Source organism: Paralichthys olivaceus, chromosome 8 (assembly GCF_024713975.1).
Source record: "Paralichthys olivaceus isolate ysfri-2021 chromosome 8, ASM2471397v2, whole genome shotgun sequence".
NCBI lineage: Eukaryota > Metazoa > Chordata > Actinopteri > Pleuronectiformes > Paralichthyidae > Paralichthys > Paralichthys olivaceus.
Genome location: NC_091100.1, coordinates 2,239,054 through 2,259,211, shown reverse-complemented (window position 1 = coordinate 2,259,211; position 20,158 = coordinate 2,239,054). Strand labels below are relative to the sequence as shown.

Sequence of the window (20,158 nt, the reverse complement as noted above, 5' to 3'; positions counted from 1 at the left end):
TTCCTTGTTTCAGTGTGATGTGGATGATACAGGTTTGATATGAACAGAAGACACTAAAGTCGTTTCTCACTCTGTTAAATGAAGAAGTTCAGAGTTTGTAAGAATCACAAGTTACTTTTTTTAAAAGTTGACTCAGCATGCATGTAAATATAAAGAGGAAGGAAGTTGATGTATTTATCAGTTTGACCTCTTCTTGTTCTTACAGATTCCGTCTTTACTCTCAGACTCTCCTGTGTTGTAGGTAGATGTGTCTGTGATGTGACTGAGTTTCGTCTTGTGCACATTATTTATCTGTGGACGTTTGAATAGTTTGAAGTCACAGATGAGAGCAGCAGCTACTATGAGTGGAACTGCAGCAGCGAGTAGATTTGTTGTCCTTCTCTTCGGCTGTTTGTACAGTCTTTATAAGATATCGTCTTTAATAAGGAATTGTCATAACCAGTCTATGAATATTAAGTAAACCTTTATTATGAAGAAATTGAATCGGAATTTCAAACAACAAAACTAGAGACTGTCATTGAGATAGTACCTGTTTCTGCAGACTTATTTCACGCCACAATGACCATTCATCACCTCAGAATTAAATTTCTAGTGATATGTATTACTCAGGTCACACATATACTACATCTCCTGCTCCTATATTTGTTTGTACAGTCAAATAAAGATTGTGAGGATATCATAAAATCGGCCTTTTGAAAAAGTATTCCAAGTAAAGTATTAAAGCAATTTTCAGATGTCATGATTTTGAGAAAGTTTCTCATTATAATGACTTCAAGGATTTAAAAAAAATGTTTATCACAGCGACCGGAAATGTGCTCCCATAGTTTTTTATTGAAAAGAACAAAAAATGTCAAATGTAAAATATCAAGAACAAAATTTTATTCACTGAGAGAAAAAAGGATTTTGTTCCATGTTTTTTTTTTAATCCTCCTCCTTTTCGCTGCCTGTCAGACAGCACTGAGGGCAGCGTGGGGAGGGACATATAATATATGTCTTTGATTCAATAGTTACAGAATCAACACAAACAAAAAATGAATAAAATACTAATTTAGCTTCACAACACTTCGCCCTAATGCCTGTGATCATAAACAGAATTCAGTTCAGAAGTCAATTTAATTTTGTTGCGAGAAAAACAAAAGAAGTTCTGACTGAAACGAGACACAGCTACAGCCTGCAGCCGTTGGTGGACAGTTCCTGTGCAGCATCCTGGAGACCTTTGCATTTAGCCCCCAGGCTCGAACTGGTGGAGCACTCTGCAGACGAGGGCCAGCGCTCCACCCACGTGTCCTTCCCCAACATGTAGATGAATCTAAAACACACAGAGCAAAGACAGACAGGTTTGGTTCACAACTCTCTGGAGGAAAAAAAATATCTAAATAAAGTGTAGAATAAACAACTAAATAGATAAATGCGATGGAAATGGCTATTTTCGTATTCTTGCATTTATTTATTTCATTTATTTGTGTTTTGACATTAATTTGTTTTTTAATTTCTCCAGTAATTGATTAAGTAACTAGCTAACTTCTACATTTATTTATTTCTAGATTTTTACATTTATTTATGTCGTAATTCATGTTTTTATTCATCCCTTTATTTATAAATGTGTACATGTATTTTTTTATTCATGTGTTCCTACATTTATTTATCTATTTCTGTATTTCTATATGTAAGCAGGTTTAACTCTAAAACCTGATTGGTTACAGGTGTGATCATCAGATCTCCTTCTGTCTTGAGTTGGATGGTAACTAGATTATTAAGATAAGATGTTATAAATATTATATCTCTATCTGAGCTCTACTGGATCGCATTAGATTTCACAGCCGTATATAATAAAGTGGCCTCTGTGTTTTCACCTGTTTGTGTCGCTGTCAATGTTCCACTGGTCTTCTTTGGGGCCGATGATGAGGTACTGGGAGCCTGGCGTCAGGTTGAGTCCCTCTCTGCATCCTCCGTGAGACATGAACATCCTCTCCTGACCGACCTTCACTCCAGCCTCCACACCTGGACGGCACAAAACAACACACCTGAACCCATTTAACGCTGAACTACGTCGCATAAATAACTGGATTGTCAAATTAATACTTTGATTAATTATCCAAAAATAACAGATATGAATATTTTCAAACTGTGTGTGTGCACTGACCCAGTTTGATCACTTGTGTGATCTCCATCTCGTATTTGTCATAGTAACTCTGGCTGACACTCAGCACCTTCACCCGGAAAACTGAACAGGGAGAGATGTTAATACGAAAACTCGGACGTTCATGAGGATGAACCATCATCCCTGACTTTTGCATTACAGACAGCATGAGGAGAAAGTCACTGTTTCCACATCTTGTTGAGAACTGCTTCAAATTCTGCTAATAAAATATGAATCAATATTTAAAAAGATGCTCTGTCAGGCTCATTCCTACTGGAATAAATGAATAATTTTAGTTCGGTTTATCTCCCACCTGCTAACATGGTGGAGGGTTTATGACCTATACTGCAGCCAGCCACCAGGGGGCGATAAAGATGCTTTGGCTGTCATGTTGTTTATCTTTCTTTGTCTTTATATGGTCTGTGGATCAAACTAAAAAAGTACACGTCAAATAAAAATGTTAGTGGATGGGGCTAAAAAGTCAAAGTGTACGTTTCTCAAAGATGGTTTCAAACTGATGTATGTTCAAATGTTCATGTTTGGTTTAACAAATTCTTTGTGTGTGTGTGTGTGTGTGTACCATGGTGTAAACTCTTGCAGGCAAACGTCTCTCTGACGCCGGTGGAGAAACTTTCACTGTCGGCTTTGGGGAAGCAGCAGTCACCTGGGGTGTGAGCAGACACACAAAGTTAATCGACAGTGAGAATAACACACAGACACACACTCACCCTGAACACACAGACACACACTCACCCTGTGTGCAGCGGCAGACGTTGTCTCTGCAGATCTGAGTGAGCTCCTCCTTGTCCTCTCTGGGAGTGTAGGTGCGACTGCAGCGACGATCTGAGAGACAGAAACCACAAGATGACACGATTTTTACATTTGAAATATTTGTTTGGAATATGTGATGTGACGCTCAGGGTGTGTTCTCCCACCTGGGCTGTAGTACTCATAGACAGTAACAGAGGACGGCTGGAGGAGGCCGACTTTAAAGCTCTGCTGGAGCCTGAAGATCAGGATCTCTGGCTCTTTGTGGGACACCTGAGGAGACGAGGACAGTTTATTTTGAGACCTTACATTACAAACAAGCCTGAACCTTCAAGTCAATTATCCAGAAAAACTTGGAACTAAAACATTTGGTTCCAGGTATTATTAGGCAAAGTCATCCTGACCATTCAGTAAACCTGCTTTGTGGAAAAATAAAATAAAAAGAGACACAAGAGGTTAAATCACCACTTAGAGAGGGGAGTTTTTCATGGAAGAACAACTCAACAACTGTCCTCTTCACCCTCTGGGCTCCCTGGGGACATTTTTGGTATGAAGGTGCAGAGAAGGACGTTTTTTAAATGTGACACTACACAAAATACTTACATTAAATACTGCAAATTAATTAAAGTATTCTGCATTTATGTTTTAAAAAAGAAACTGAAAGTGAAAAATTATGTTAGTATATGTAATCTGGCATGAAGGAGCTGTGAGGAAGTTTTTTCTTCAATCAAGCACCATTTCACATTTATATATGTTCTCGAAAATATGATGGATTTTTTCCATTAAAGATCCATGAATTATACTTAATCAGTGAAAATGTTCAAAAATGTCCTGTTTTACAATTTAAAAAAAAAAGTGAAACAAATAATCCCTGATCTGGATCCGCACCAGAATTTAATGGATATTTCTCTGACTTCTACCAAGTTCCATGAAAATCTGTTCACTCATTTGAATGCAATCTTGCTAATTAATGAATTAACACACAAACAAATGGACGGGAGTGAAAACACAATCTTCAGAATATCGTAGTTACCTTGAAGAGGTGGATGATCAGGGAGCCTCTGTCACTCAGGTTATCAACAATCTGGAAGTTATTGATGTAACGGTCGACTGAGTTCAACAACTGGACACACACACACACACACACAGAATTAGCAGGTCATCATGATGCAGGAAACTTTTTTAAAATTCTCTGGTCGACATGAGTTAGGGTTTGATGACAAAACTTTCTTTCACGACCCTTATCAAACACATTTTTAGTATTAAAAACTGTTTGCATTCTTTAGTGATGCATGAAGAGGCAGGGAGAGATTTTAAATTCAAGTTCTATATATTTGGTTGTATTTGTGTTTTCTTTTCTCATTTTAAAAAATCCTTCAGGCTCTAATTTTAAAAAGTGAAATTATCAGATTATATCCGTTCAGGTGTTTTTTCCCAAAAATATAAAATAAACAACATTGACAGTAAATTTACGAAACTATGAAAACTTTTGTGGCTTGAACTGAAATAATTTCCCATAATGTAAAAAGAGCTACCATCTCCAGGTCTGAGTTTTCTGGGGTGAAGCCGGTGGGCAGACTGACGTCCAGGACGACCATCCTCACGTCTCTGGGTCCCAGCGCTCTGTAGAGAGACGGAGAAGACACAACTGATGACGGACGACGACAAACAGACAACAGTCTACGTCTCTAAAGGATCCAAATTGGAGCAACATCATCGAAGTGAGTCAACCTGCGATTAAAGAATCCTATCAAATAAAATGTTTGAACAATTGAGTTCAGTTCAGTTAACAAATATAAACTTTATAATATTTTAGTCAGCAGCCTTTTAGGGTTTTGTTCAAATTGAGTTTTGAAAATCATGTGAAGACAAGAATAATAATAATGAAAATAACTGACCTCACTTTGATGGTGATCTGGTAGGACTTCTCTGCATCTGCTGGAGGCTTCTCTGTTACACAAACAAAGAAAGAATTATTGTTTTAGGCTAATAATGAATAATACTTATAAATCCCTTGAGGATATTATGTGTATGATGTAATATCTAGTTTATTTTATTTTTCTTTAAAAACACTTTAGCATTATTGACATTTTATGTTGAAACTGATTGTTCAGATTTGAAATATTTACTGAAAATGCATTTCATTGTCTTGTGGGAGTAAACGTGACCTCAGCTAGAAAACAGAAAATAACACAGAGGATCAAGACGTCACATGAGAACTTTACCACTGGATTCTTCGATGGTGACGTTGAGCTCAAAGTGTTCACAGGGTCTTTTCTCATCCACCTCATGCACTTGGTTGTAATAGGTCACAACCTTGGAGACAAACACGACGGCAATCATTTAAATGGATCAATACAAGCAGACATTAAAAAGAAATCTTTGCTCTTAAATAATAGTTAGCGTATCTGGAACATAAGTAGAGAAAGAAACAGAACTGAGTGGAATAAAAGGCGTGACACCGTGGAAACACAACCTAGCTGAGTTTTGTAGTAACATGCTAATCTAGCTGTCAGTGCGTGAAAAGCGTCACAACAGAACAACTGAAGTGAATGAGCAGCATTTCAACTAAAGCCTCCAGTGTGTGAGTCCTGTGTTATAGAGTGATACCTCCAGGATCCCCTGTCCGTTCCCTCGAGCCTCCACCTCAAGATCAAGATTCGCAGGCAGCTGCACGAGAGAAGCCCCAGAGCAGATATCAGTAACCGTGACGAACACCTGAATGTTTCACAATTTCACTTTCTCTCTGATGCCTCACCCTGGAGGAGCGAGCAGCGTAGGTGGTGCTGGGGTTGAAATGGTAACGGATTTCCTTGCGACCCGCAATCCTGACGTCCACATCCAGACTGAGGTCGCCGGGAGGGGGTTTGTTGATCTGGTACTCTGACAGCGCTTGGAGCACCACCATGGTGGACTGGGGGAGGACAGGAGGAGGAAAACAAACAAACCCGTCGTCTCATGTTCACTGATGAAATTGGGGCAGGGACACGGTGTGACAGTGGTTAGCATTGACATGTCACAGCAAGAGGGTTAAGGGTTCAAATCTGCCAGCCTGAGTTTTCATTTTCTGCCTGTCGTGGGTTTTTCTGATGCACATCAAAAATATTTATTTTTACTTAGTCGACTAATAGTTTGAGCTAACGAGGATGAGGAGCTAACTTTGGTAATTTATTTACTTCCCTCCAGGGGAAGGTGCTTTATGGCTTCATCTTAATTGAGGAGATATGTAGCAGGTGAATAAATGAGAAAAGAACGCCAGACGCCCTCTGCTGGTGGTACCTGAGTGGAACCGAAGCCGCCGCCTCTTCGTCGCTGGCTGTTCAGCCATTTGAACGCTACTGCTGCTTGCTCCATGTTTCCCAACTTCACCAGAGCCAGCAAGGCGTAGCCGGTTGCCTCCAGGGTGAACAAGTCATTATGACTGTCGGGCCAGTGACTGCCACCTGGAGGAGAGAGAGAACAAGGCATGTTTTGTTTGTCTGTTAGTTTGAAGGATTACGCAAAAACTTATCAAGAACATATCAACATTGGCGAGGTTGTGCGTTTTTCAACATTTTCTTCAACATTGACGTTTTACAAATAAAACTGAATTTAATTCATGGATCTTGATGAAAAAATATGTGTTTGAAATTTGGTGCAGATCCAAATGAAAATCTTGATCTCATGAATTTAAATGTGGTTTCATAAGGAGAATGTTGGTGGAGGTGTGATCTCTCTGAGTGCACTTAACCGTTCTCACTGAATTCTCTTAGTGTAAAATTTAGTTCTCTGAAACAAAAGTCAATGACATTTCACAAAACCAAGTTTCTTAAGAGATGATGAGTAACTTGATGTCTTTGCAGATATGAAACCGGTGTGTGCCGGTGACCTGGAGCTGCTGCTCTGAGTAACCACGTCAGGCTGAAACGATCCTTCTCCACCAGAGCCAGGGCGTAGGAGGCGATGGCCACAGTGTACGGCCTCCTCCCCGGCAAAAGCAGTGCTTTCATCAGGTACTTGGCTGTCCTTTCAATGATCATCTGTGACAAGAGATGTTTTAATACAACTACTGATTCTACAACCAATTATCATAACAATAAAGTAAAGAAAATATTTTACAGATGAAATGTGACACTGCAGTTTCTTTGTTCTTAGTTTAACTTACATCCAAGTTTACATCTGCACTCGCGCAGCGGATCCCCGCCTGCTTGGACTCAGCGAGCGCTATGAGGACGAAGGCTGTCAGGGTTGTTTCAGGGTCGTCGCCTCTGAGTCCGCCCTGGGAAATAAAAGGCTTTAAACTCAAAGCACAATTTCCAAATTTTTTTTAATTTAATTTCTCAGGTGCATTTTTTGTTCCTTGCTTCTTGTGTTTCTTCCTGAACGATGCACTGTTGATGCAAAACAGCAGGAGAACCCTGTGGTTCTGAGGAGTGGTAAGTGATGCCTAAGTTACATCTACAACTTAACAAAATAACACCAGTGCTATTGTTTCTCCATTTTTATATCTGCCATGTAGGTTATGTTTTTTTCCACCTCTGTTCTAGTTTGTGGGTTGGTTTGTTTGTTTCATGCAAATACTACCGAACTGATTTTTACTAAACTCAGTGGAACGATGGGATATGAGCTCAAAAAGAAGACATGTGAATTTGGTGCTGATCCGGACAAAGCAAAAGATCTGAGATTTGCTTTTCTCGGATACTTTTCCAAAAGAACGATTTGAGATGTAAGTGACTGATTTTCATGAGTGTGTGCAATTAGGTGCAGATCCAAATAAAAATCAGGATTTAAATATAGTTTCAAAATGGGGCTTTTGGCGGAGGTATAAATTCTCTTGTTACCAGAGATTTGTGATAAACATGATTCAGTTTCTACAGGCCCATACAGTGGGTGACTGACTAGTTATTTAATAAAGGAACCGTGGAAAAGCTTATTTCAGGTACAATTACATACTATGTGTTTATATTTGCGTGTGTGTGTGTGTGTGTGCCTCACAGTCATGGTAGTGCTGTAAACAGGGTTGTCCTCCACAAACTTTCCCGGAACTAAGCGGTGTTTGTTCTTCACCAGGTAGATCAGAGGGTCGCACACTTGCTGCTCGTTGATGCCGATGATAGAGTGAGCCATGGAGAACACCTTCACCACGTATGCTGTGATCCTGACATGCACATCAGCCAACCTTTAGTCACGTTCAAACACAGTGTGGATAAATATGCTCTCAGACAACAGGTAGAGGGTTTCACAATTACCATGTGCTTGCACCTTCACGCCTGTAGGGGGGGTAAGAGCCATCAGGCTTTCTGTACGCCAGCTGGTTCTCATAGCCTGAAAAATAAGAGTCGATGTCAAAGGTCAGGGTTCATAAAATAATTTAAAGAGGGGATGTGAAGGGGTGAAATATTTCCATTCATCATCCATCAAGTTAATTGGCTATCGCTCTCTTCAGCATGTCTTCAGTCCATCCTTCCATCCATCGTCCATCTAACCATTTCCCATCCACCCCTCCTCTCTCACCTCTCCTGATGTATCGGATAGCCTCAGCCTTGCGCTGCACCCCCACGCTCTCCCAGTCGTTGGTTCGCTCCAGGTAAAGAGTGGCGATGAGCGGCAGAGTGATTCTGGCCAAGTTCTGCTCCACGCAGCCGCCGGGCATCTGGATCAGAGATGCCAGAGAGTCATCACTGATGGAGTTATCGATGCTGTCTGCCAACACGTTGCCTGGAGAGGAGAGGGGGGGGGGTCGGGAATCAGCTCATTCTCTGAGGTGTGATCCTTATCTCTGCTCTGATAGTGACTGACCTCTGACATTGATGAATGTCTCCGGGACAGAGTTTGGCACGACTGACTCCAGCTTGATCCTCTCCACACGAACCGTCTGTGTTCCTGCAGAGGATGGATCCCGAGACAAACATGTTTAATGACTGCATAAACCTGAAGAGGAGTCAACCCTGAAATCTAGAGGTCTCGTCTCTGACAGCCAGGCAAGCTGCAGGAAATATACCTCCAGGGTTATGGTGCTGAATAATGCTCCGAAAAGTTTTTCTGCATAACATTATGATGTCACAGTTATGTTGACCTTTGACCTTTTACAACCAAAGTTAATCAGTTCAACTTTAATTCCAAGGGAACAGTTGTACCAAATTCAAAAAAATTTGCTCCTGGCGCATCTGAGAGATGGCGTTAAAAAGAGTGGGACAGAGGGACGGACAAAGAGAAAACAATTTTGGAAACTGTTGCCGGAGTAGAGGCATAAAACAAACAGAAATCTATCATCCATCCCACCGACCGACCGACCATGGTGTTGCGGACTCCTGGACATAACCAATCATAAAATCTAAGGGAGAAACTTTTTGTTGCTGTGGATTAACGTAATCAGCCATTCTCAGGGGCCAGGGGCCACCCTCTCAGCTGTGACGCCACTGATTAACATGCAGTTGACAGGAGATAACAGGAAGTCTACTCACCTCCTTCAGCAGACGGATTCAACACTGAACTCCGCACTTCAGTCTTCTGCACTCCATCCAGCTGATTTCAATATAAACGCAGATTTTTATCAAATTAAGTTAACGCACGAGACATTTTCTATTGCACAATATAATTTTTTTGCTTTTTAAAGGAATCAACTTTACCAACTCTCATTACCAAACCCTGTTTATGCTGCGATGAATTTTCATGCTCAAGTGTGACTCACCACCACTCGTAGAAACTTCTGGATGTGGTCTCCTCCCATCATGTCTCTGCCGACCACCAGCACCTCTAGAGGAAGTTTCCCCACCGCCAGCGGCACGATGGTGTAAGGCACCGCCTTGGAAGTGCCGGCCGGCAACATCACTTCCTGTGTGTGTCTGTCCTTAAAGGCGATGCTGCACATGTCCTGCGTCTTCATCAGCACCACCCTCACCTGAACAGGAAAATCAGTCAAGACACATTCAGCAATGTTTCACTTTTCCTCTTGTTTTAGTGCATTAACTCATTTATTCGAATAAGTTGACATTTTACTTGGTTTTATGACTAAATACCTGCAAAAACTAATGAGATTCACAAGCCTCAGCATCATGAAATAATACTAAAGAAAATCCATCCTGTACTTTTTAAACCTTTCTCTGGTGACACTCTTACATGCAGGTCGTCGGAGCCGTAGTTGTGGATCACAGCTTTGATCTCGACCTGTTCATTCCTCGCCACTGAATGCGGCAGCCTCAGGTCCACAAAGAAATGCTTCCACGCTCTGACGTTGTACGGCTCGGCCACACAGAAACCTACACACAGTTCCAAAAGGTGTGTGATTAGACATCTTCATTCACTCCTTTTCCTCCTCTTCCTCCCCATCATCATCGCCCTCCTACCTGTGTGAGGCGAAGCACTAATGGCCAGAACTCCCCACTCTGTGATGCTGTCAGGTAAAGGGTTCTCCATGTTCACAGTCGCCAAGCTGTTGATCAGATTAATGTCTGTGTTATAAAGCTCTCAGAGAAAAAGTTGCTTATAAATAGATGCCCCCTAAAAGTAATGTGCAATGTGCTGCAGAAATATTGAAAACAAACAAATATACAAATAAAACCTAAATTAGATGAAAAAATGCTGTTTGATTTTGACTTAAACAATAACAGCACTTGGTGAGTTCAGGTTGACTGATGCACGTACCAGAACAATGAGGGGGAGGAAGTAACACACTTTCAGGCATCACACACACAAATACACACACACAGAGTACAGAGTACAGAACAGAGCAACACAAATTACACAGATGGGAACAAGAGTCAGCTCTGTTGATTCTGTTATCACTGACAAACACAACATGACGTAACCCAGGAAGTCACTGTGCTACATGATGAAATGTTCAACTCATTTCTTCTCTCAAATGAAGTTCACCACATGTCTGGTTGGATTTTCATTTTTATTCTAACAACCAAAGATTGAAAACCTCCAGTGCAGCATCACAGAATCTAATTATCTAACCTATAAATACAAACAGGGCTTAAAGCAAACAAGCTATGTGCAATTATTCCACAACCTTTATTTAGATCATTCATCTTAAATCATTTAGTATAATATATAGGATGTCATTCATCTCCACAGGAACAAATGATACTGTGAAGTGAAGATCAATAACATAAGAGTCAAATCAAACTTTCCACATGATGAGTTTTATTAAACTTGATGTGACCTCCCCTCTCCTTCGTCACTCACCCGTCTGTGTCTGCTGTGCTCGGCAGGTTCACAATCGTCCACAGCCACGACTCGTAGAACTTGAAACGCAGATACACCTGACTCTCATCCAGGTACTCCCCCTCTTCCTCTTCCTCTTCATCTTCCTCCTCCTCCTCCTCTGGTGCTGCCTGCCCCTCCACCATATGTCTTTCCATCATGTAGTCTTTATTTTCATTGGTCATGCGCCCACTTGATTGTATTGATACTAAGCCTGGGCTGGAATAAACTGAATAAAGAAGAAATGGTTCAAACTGAAAACTGCTACAAAAACAACTTGCAGCACATCCAAGTTTAATAGCAAACCTCCTCCTCACACTTAACTAATATGAAGAACATGGTCAACATCACAGCACCACATTTCAAAGTATTTTGAGGAGAGATGAAGGTTGAGGTGCAGAACCTACCTCTGTTATGACGCCTTGGACTGAGGCCCACTGAAGTAAAGCGAAAGGAAAAAGTGGGTCTGGGTGGCGCGCTGGTTGTGGGGGGTGTTGTGGTGATGGGTGGTGGGGTGGTGGGAACCTCAGTGTCAAACAGCTGGTCCCTGTAAGTGGCACAGCAGTATCTGAAGGCCCGGATACACTCCCAGCCCTCGGTGATGTAGAGGGACCGGCGTGTGCAGGAGTAGGGCATGGGGATCTCCCTAAGGCCGTCCTTACAGCAACGATGCTGCAGCTTTTCCTTGTAGAGACTCTCTGGAGACGGGGGGGGGGGTCAATATCAGTAATCAATAGTTTATTATCAACTATTATTGGCATCACTGTAAACTTATTGTATTTGAAGAGAAATCCATCCCACAAATGCTCTGTTAGAAGAGGACACTCACCCAGCTGAGCTTTACGCTTTAGCAGTTCAGCAGAGCGCCTCCTCCTGGTACTGCCGCGACACTGCAGGGCTGTGTAGAGTAGAGGAGGAGGAAGAGGAGGAAAGAAAGGAAGAGGAGGAAGAAGAGGAGAGGAGGAGGGAGACAAAAGGTGAGGAGAGGAGAAGAGATGAGGAGAGGAGATGAGAGGATGTGTATGAGGAAGAGGAGAAGAGAGAAATCTATTGATCCATTAACTTAATATTTACATTTGCCAAGCAGGTTATATTTTCAACCCTATTTGTTTCTAAGCAAGAATAAAAACTACTGATCAGATTAGCATGAAACTTTTTGAATAAAGTTTATAACACCAATCACAACATAAAAATAAAAGGAACTTATTCAGGCAGTATTTCTTAGGCAGACTTTGCATCAGTCATATATTTCATCTGTTCATTAATCCATACACGTGTTCTAATTACTTTTCTCACTAATAAAAACATCGACATCACCCAATGATTAAGTCGTCCAGCAGCATGTACGTGAAAAAAGTAGCCAGAATTCCCAGAACAGAAGTTGACAGGCACCTTCTCTGGTTCCAGTTTTGTATCCGGCACTGGAAGAAAAGAGAAGTCCGGCATCTCTGAACACCCCTTTGGCGTCTTGGCCCCCCCCGCGGGTGCAGCCAAAGTCTCCGTGCTCCACCACGTTCCACATCTGATGTGAGACATAACGACACATGAGCTTTTTATTGGTTTGTGTTTTAGTTTTCAGTTTTGTGTTCTTTAAAAGATTATTGATGCATAACAACAAATGACCTGATGACTCGTGAAACCATATAATTTTTTAAAAAGCTATTATGTCACTTGTAAAATGACGATTATTGTTTGAAACCTTAAAGGTAAATTGGAAAAATAAGATGAATTCACATCTGCTTTGCAACAAAGAATTTTCTTTAATGTTTCCATAGTAACTCTAACCATTGACAGTATATTTCATTGCTTCACTTAAAAACCAGTAGAGTTTCAGTCTTAAAAATAACCTTTACCACAGAACTCTGACCAGTTCTTCTTTGAGTCCAAGTGACAAGTGTTCCCTGAAGGCAGACTTGAGATATCGTGTTCAGAAGGTAAAAAAATTGTTTTGTGAGGTCCCACTGACTTTGACTTTTGACCTTCAATCACCAAAATCTAATCAGGTCATCTTTGAGTCAGTCAACATTTGTGCCAAACTTGAAAAAATTCCCTTAAGGCATTATTGAGATATCATGTTCACAACAGGCCACTGGCTGTTGCACACACACACCTTTCTCTGTGTGAGCCTGTCTTTGTTGAGCAGGTAGACAGCGTTGTCCACAGCCACAAGGCTGACGTTTGCCCCCGGGTCACCTCTGACCTGAAAACGAAATTTCTTCCCAGGGGCATAGTCTCGATGAATGCCGTCCACTGGCCCAACTTTCAACTGTGAGACAGAAATAATAAAAGAACACGTTGACACACAAGAGAATTTACTGCATAGAAAGTAGAAAAACTACAGAACACTGATCTAATATCTATAGAACTGGATCCGGGCAGCAGGAGATTGTTCAGGTCAGACTTGTTCATCAGACGTATAAATTCTGCTGTGGATAGATCAGTGTTTTTGTTTACTGCACCCCCCACACTGTAACGGCCCTTATCACCAAAAGTTCTGGAATCTCCTCGTTTTTCCAAGTTGATGTCTTCTACGCATACGGCATAGAAGACTGAGATATTTGTCTTCTTCCAGTTTCATGTCAGTCACGTGTTAGAAACCTCATCAACACGTCCCCTCGCTCACTGTGACATTTTACTGAGGGGGATGCAGTAAAAGATCCAGAAAAGGTGCAGAGCCACTGACTCTGACATTTGTGTTCTCACATACCGAACCTCAGAGAAGCGTCTGAACTGGAGTGCAGGTCTGAAAGCAGTATTGCAGAAATGTATGGATAGTCCAGTTTTTCTCCGCTGTGTGTTGCTATGATCTTGTTCAGTCATGAAACACCCATCTGAGCTGAAGACTCACCCCTCCAACACAGGAATCTACCACATCCACCCAGATAGAGTCTGACACCACCTCTTCACGCCCCACCCAGGGGATGCTGTAGAAAGCCACAAAACGGAATGATGGCATCATCTCCGGTTTGACCACCAGCGCAACGGCAGTCAACAATTGACCAGTCACATCCACACGTCCGGCGTTTATGATTTTGCCTTTGCTGAGCACCTGAGAGGAGAACATTTTTTAACTTTTTACTTTATTTTCCAACTCACTTACTTACTTTCTCCAATTGTATCGCACATGCTCTGTCTCACCAGGTAGGTGATGTGTTTGATGGCGCCTCTGTTTGTAGACTCAGCTGCACTGATGGTCAACTTCACGGACAGAATGTCTCCAACAGACACCGTGTTGGTCCCCATGGAGATGTACAGATAGTTCGCTCTGCGCCGGTTGAAGCTCTGGTACGGTAGAACAAGCACCTTGTTTTTGGCCTGTTGGTCTGGTCTCAGACCAGCCTTTGTGGTCTCAGCCTGAGAATAAAAAACACAGATCAAAGAGAGACATCTGTTTGTTCAGCAGCAATAACATAAAGACAATAGGACAATGATGGTTTCAGGATTTTCGAAACCAACTTTACATATTTAGGAAAAAAACTGCTTAAATGTGTTAATAGTTTTACTGATTTACACCAAACAACAAATCCACGAATGCATAAGATAAATTATTATTTCATCTTCTCAGAATAGATTTTGTTCAAAACCCAAAGCAGTAGCAGAGCAGTTTAAGTAAAAATGAAAGGATAAAAAAAATAAAAACCCGCACGCTGTGTGAGTAAAAGCAAAAGTACTGACAGTAATAATTTGAGGGTGTTGCCTGGCGGGCATGTTGATGGTGGCTCTGGCAGTTCCGAAGGTGACGACCAGCGGAGCATCCAACAAGTTCACCTTGACCTCAACATTGTGGGCCGGGGAACCATCGTGGTGGCTCACCTGGATCTGGACAGGTGCGTTAAAAATGTGTCTCTGTGATTTTATTCACTCACAGTCAATGATCAGAAGATCCCGCAAAACCCAGACGACTGTTCTTACTGTAAAGTCAAAGGGAAGGCCAGGCTTGAAGTACTTTGGTATTTTGAAGGATAGGACATACGGAGACTCCACGATTTTTATCCCGCTCTTTTCGGCTTCAACCAGGTCGCTGCCTGTACAGAAGAACAATCAAAGTCAAAAAAGAGAAAAAACCTCAAACTCGAATAATTCCGTGACTCTCAACTCATGGTTTTTGAGTTTGAGAGCAGGACTTAAACGTTTGACGTTCAGATTTTTGCTCCTTATCAAATGCTTGTTCTTAGATTTGCTCTGCTTGAACTCAAACTGTGTGCTTGCACTCTGATATTTCACCGCCTGCATATATATACAGAGCAGGAAATCTGAGAGCAAGCAGCAACATTTCTGAGTGCAAGAGCACAGTTTGGGCAAAATCCAAGCAAATAAAAATAAAGGTGTTTAAATAAGAAGAGTTTCACGTCTATTCAGGATTAAGAATTCCTTTGGCTGCCAGTTATTTAAAGCTGAGAATGTTCAGGAGTTTTGCTTTCAAACGTCTAAAATAACATTAACTTAGTGTTGGGACACCAGGCAGTTTATTCAGGGGGTTAAAGGGTGTGTTGAGACACATCTGACTACAAGTTGCCTTTCTGAAAAGTGGAGCTGCACAGATGAGGCCATCGATCCGTGGGCTGGTTACAACATTATGGAGAGTTTGGTCATGCTGCACTGTGCAAACAAAGCAAACTGAACAAAGTGCGTCACAACAACAACACTGCACAGTCCATGTTTCCAGACTTCGTTTGAAATGCTGAGACAGCTTCCTCTGTCCTCTACATTTGCACCTGATTTTAACTATGGAAATTAGATGAAGGCGCTCCTGATAAAAATGTCACTTGAACTTTGTTGTTCTGGTGTTCGAACCTGTCTTGGTGTTCGTACCTGTCTTGGTGAGCACAGAGGCCTTGACGTACACTGAATTTCCCACCAAGGACCTAATGTCGGGGTACGCTCTCTTGATCTCCTCCATGCTGAGCCTGACGACACCTCCATCCAGCTACAGCGAAACAAGAACACACAAGAGTAATTTTATGAAACATTCTACAGACATGAAGACTGTTTTCTGTTGCAGCTGGTTTAATTAGATTTTTAAATTAATTACATAAAGCACTACACGAACTGGCCCCTGACCGAGGCCCTCTGTCCATCCCATAATCAAGATTAAAATGACTGGGCATTTTCTGTCGATGCTCCCACCCTCTGGAACGGTCTTCCCTTAGTAATAAAAAATGCAGAGTCCATCAACAGTTTTAAGAAGTTGTTAAAAAACTCACCTATTTTGTAAATATTTTAATTTCTAGTCCTTATGGTTCCATTGTTTTTGCTTCTGTGGTTTTTATTCTTCTACTGTTTGTGTCTTATGCTGTTTTTATCTAAATGTTTGTTTTTGTACAGTAACTTTGGTTTTGAAAGGTGCTTCATAAGTAAAAGTTACTTACTTACTTTTACTTATACTTACTCTGTATGGTTGATTCTAATGGCTCTCACCAGCTCCCGTTTAAAAAACACAGAAACTGAGGTCAATCTTGCCTTAATGGAAACTAGTCAACAGAAACCTCAGAGCTTAGCATGGCCCGCAAATGAAAAAATATCGATAAACCTTGATACCAATAAATTCCTCCAGAAGATAATGCCAATGAGAACCAATTAAAAACCTGACCGTTCATTAATGTGGCAGCTGTAATCAATCACTCACATCTGACACCTGCTTCACTGAAGGAAGCCGTGTCATCTCTGTGTTGATCTTCACTCCAAACACCACATAGGCCGTTCCCTGGACCGGTTCCCCATACAGGTACCTGAAAGTCCCAATGACAACAACAGTTACAACAGTCTGTGTTTTCCATATAGATTTCCATGAACCTTGACAGAAGGATGTGTTATGGGTCAATAAATTCAATTTTGCTTCCAATCTTTTTTCACTTTATTTGACATTATGAGAGGTTTTTTTTAACTTGCGATGTTTTCTGTTTTAGATTACAGAAAGATGGATGACATGACAGCTCCCAAAAGTGAAGCCAAATAATTTTCATGGAGTGAAACGTGATGATTGACAGCTCAAACTGATTTGGGATTGGTCAATTCCACAATAGCTGCTGCAAAGACACCAAAACGTCACCAGCACAAGATGGTGGCGGCTCTATCTGAGATATTTAGCTTCGTGTTTGTACCGTGAGAGGAATCAGAGACGTTATTTACAGTTCAGAGTCAACAGGAGTGACAGCAGAAGTTCAATCAGTAGCAGTGTGGGTTAACACAGTTGGTAATTAAAAGCAGCTAACAGATGTAAAATAAATTGCAGTAACATTTGGTATCAGTATGAATGTGTGGTACCAACCTGGCCGAGACCTCTACTTCCAGCTCACTGTCGTCCAGGTCGAGATAGGACTTCCTGGGTGTCAAGGTAACGTTAAAAGCAGGAAGCACTGGAGCGCAACACGCCATGAAAATGAAAACAGAACTTTATTATGTAGTTAGAGAGCCGTTCTGAAACGTGATAATGATAAGATAACATCAAGCTGTGACTGACGTTCTTAGCCGAAGTGAACGGTTTGATTCCACCTACCGTATTTCTTCACTTCAAACTGCGAGGTGAAGGTGTTCTGCTGCCAATCGTCGAACTTTGCAATCACCGTCCATGTTCCTTCACTGTCGGACATTGACACATGACAGGTGAAAGCTTACCATTGAAAACACACCTTTCTTTACATTCACAGTTTTCCGAAACACTGACATTTGTAATTTAAACGTCTAAAAGAACATACCTAACAATTTCAGAGAGAGGGAACTTGTTCGCAAAGATGCCATTGATGGCTCTCATCCTGAGTATCTGTTTAACTACAACACCGTCTGGATTCTGAAACACAGGAACAAATCAGTAGGAGTCATGGCATTTTTACTAATTTTATTCTGTCAAGCACTTTGTGTAACATTTTTGTACAAGAAGGGTAAAGTCAATCAGACTTTATTTTTGATTATTGACTGAAGTGGTAACTTGCTCATGGTGGGGACCAACTCCTATGGGTAGTTTGAAGGGAGGTGATTATGTCCGAGACGAAAAATTAATATTTTCCACTAAGCAAAAGTTTGAAAGGTAAAACGAAATTTTGTTCATTTAAATACAGCAACAACAAAAAAATGTCATGAAACCGAAATTTAATTTGAGGCACCACTTAACTTCCTAATCAATATAATTTTAAAGTTTGATTAAACGAATGAAAGATATTAAAACAGAGAAAAGAGGCAACAAGTTTACCTTTTTTTGTTATAAAATGATTAATTGATAAAATACATTTCTGATTAATCATCTGTTAATTAATATTAGACTAATTATTTACCTTAAAATCCATTGTGATGGAAGTGTCAAAGGCCTTAAAGGAAGGAGACGACACAAAGGCTCTAAACTGAACTGGAGAGGAAAACATGGACATCAGTTCCAAAAACCACTTGAGAAATATTCACACATCCAAACATTTGGGATACAGATGCACTGGAAAGTTTCACTCAAGTTTTGAGAAAAGGTCTGACACAGAGAAATAGAAGTTATTGAACGTTACGTCCTCGTATAGCCTTCAGCCAGAAACATTAACATCATCAATAAACCTTATAAAGCATAGGTCACATCCTTTGCAGAGCTTTGTGTGTTTGTGCATCTTCAGGTCTCACCGGTGTCTCCAGGGTTGTAGATGGGTTTGTCTGTCTGGATGAAGATGTATCCAGAGTGAAACGACACCATCAGTAACCTCTCCTCTGAGTGGAGGCTGCCAAAGTTCACCTTCAGGTACACAAACTTTTTCTTTTTCTCATCACGATTCAAATGATCCGAAGAAAGCTGAGATGAAACGGCAACAGAATTAGGATTCAATCGAATCGATACTTTACTGAGACATATTCTGCTCATATTCAGGTTGATGGTTATAATTTGTGTTATTATTTGAAAATGTTTAAATGCTCAAATGTTCAGAAAACACTTCTTAAACTGTCCATTGCTGCAGCTCTTCTTTTCAGCATCTGACTCAAACACCAAAAACTTAGAGACCTCAAGCTATGACCCCAGAGATGCACCTGTAAAGTCTTGAGAGCTTGGAAGCCGTTTTCCGGGTTTAGAGTGACAGAGTCCTGGAGAAGCGTGGCCATCTTACTGAAGTCCTGAATGGAGATGGAGACGGTAATGGGACTGGACTGGCCATCAGCCTGCAGGTATATGTTCTCCTGGCTGTCTGTCCTCAGCAGGTCTGGAGCCAGTAGGGTGAACCTGCAGGACGTCAGGGGATGAGGCAGGAGACAGACACTAAGACTCATCCTTCATACGTAGAGAGAGAGAGAAAACCTGAACCCATCAGTATTTCAATGTGTTTTCAGACGAGGAGCTGTACCTTGGTGTAGCTTGAACTGTGTCTTTTACATCTGGATTCCTGCAAATAAACACATTTCATTGTAACAGTGAAGCATTGTAACAAGGCAATAGAGATCATGTGAAAATTAAAAGGACGTGAACTTAAACTCTGTTCTTTCTATACTAATAAAATGTAAAAAGATTATTGCTGAGCTTGTAGCTTGGATCTATATATTGTGTAATATTTTCCATTACATTGTCAAAACATTAAGCAATATTACCCTCATGCAAAATAAATATTTATATATTATCAATATGAAGTTTTCTGTTGAAACAGCTTTGGTTACTTACTCAAGGAATGGATGATATCTGTCAAATGGTGTAAATCTGAGGGAATATCCAGAAATTAGTATTTAAACCACACACACACTCACACACGCACACACTCAAACACACGTACCTGTGTTCCCAGTGGTGTCTGTAAAAACAAACACAGCTTCATTAGTGATCATCACTTTAAAGATAGAAACTGTACTGATCAGTGAGAAGCAGTGAAACTCGTCACCTTCTCATAAAGTCCATCTGTCCGTTGGATTTACAGACAAGCAGGAGAAATAAAATGCTGTGAAGCATCCATGGACCCATGTTGGCTGTGTCTCTGTGGACTGTAGCCACCAGAGAGACACTCAGCCACTAAAGTAGACCCTCCCACACACATGCATACACACACAAACTGCAGAATTGGAGGCACAGAGCTGAGGACAGGGGGTCAAAGGGTCAGTGGCAAAAGGTTATTT

At 41.1% G+C, this 20,158-nt stretch overlaps 1 protein-coding gene across 1 annotated transcript; it reads right to left on the bottom strand.

The window, feature by feature from the left end:
• Window positions 1-811: 811 nt before the first annotated feature.
• On the bottom strand, window positions 812-20,139 carry LOC109640192 (complement C3-like). The gene is made up of 44 exons (XM_020104055.2): window positions 19,927-20,139; window positions 19,822-19,839; window positions 19,713-19,748; window positions 19,402-19,440; window positions 19,091-19,280; window positions 18,692-18,857; window positions 18,364-18,434; window positions 17,791-17,882; window positions 17,592-17,674; window positions 17,364-17,451; window positions 16,722-16,824; window positions 15,908-16,022; window positions 15,008-15,120; window positions 14,771-14,914; window positions 14,234-14,449; window positions 13,944-14,144; window positions 13,206-13,361; window positions 12,488-12,617; window positions 11,925-11,993; window positions 11,503-11,793; window positions 11,078-11,324; window positions 10,234-10,319; window positions 10,007-10,146; window positions 9,579-9,788; window positions 9,352-9,412; window positions 8,687-8,770; window positions 8,402-8,605; window positions 8,137-8,212; window positions 7,883-8,045; window positions 7,053-7,166; window positions 6,777-6,927; window positions 6,188-6,351; window positions 5,667-5,822; window positions 5,519-5,578; window positions 5,134-5,224; window positions 4,807-4,858; window positions 4,444-4,531; window positions 3,942-4,031; window positions 3,076-3,181; window positions 2,894-2,983; window positions 2,721-2,804; window positions 2,144-2,224; window positions 1,854-2,001; window positions 812-1,309 (listed from the first exon to the last, which is right to left on the bottom strand). Exons 1-44 carry the CDS (start codon window positions 20,004-20,006, stop codon window positions 1,165-1,167), a joined length of 5,292 nt encoding a protein of 1,763 aa, XP_019959614.2. The 5' UTR covers window positions 20,007-20,139; the 3' UTR covers window positions 812-1,164.
• Window positions 20,140-20,158: the final 19 nt, after the last annotated feature.

Coding starts and splice junctions, on each gene's coding strand:
- LOC109640192 (XM_020104055.2), bottom strand. CDS start 20,006: ATGGGTCCATGGATGCTTCACAGCATTTTATTTCTCCTGCTTGTCTGT. Junction 13,362..13,943: donor TAGATTCCTGTGTTGGAGGG/GTGAGTCTTCAG, acceptor TCTGTCTCACAG/TTGAAAGTTGGGCCAGTGGA. Junction 6,928..7,052: donor GTGCAGATGTAAACTTGGAT/GTAAGTTAAACT, acceptor CTCTTGTCACAG/ATGATCATTGAAAGGACAGC.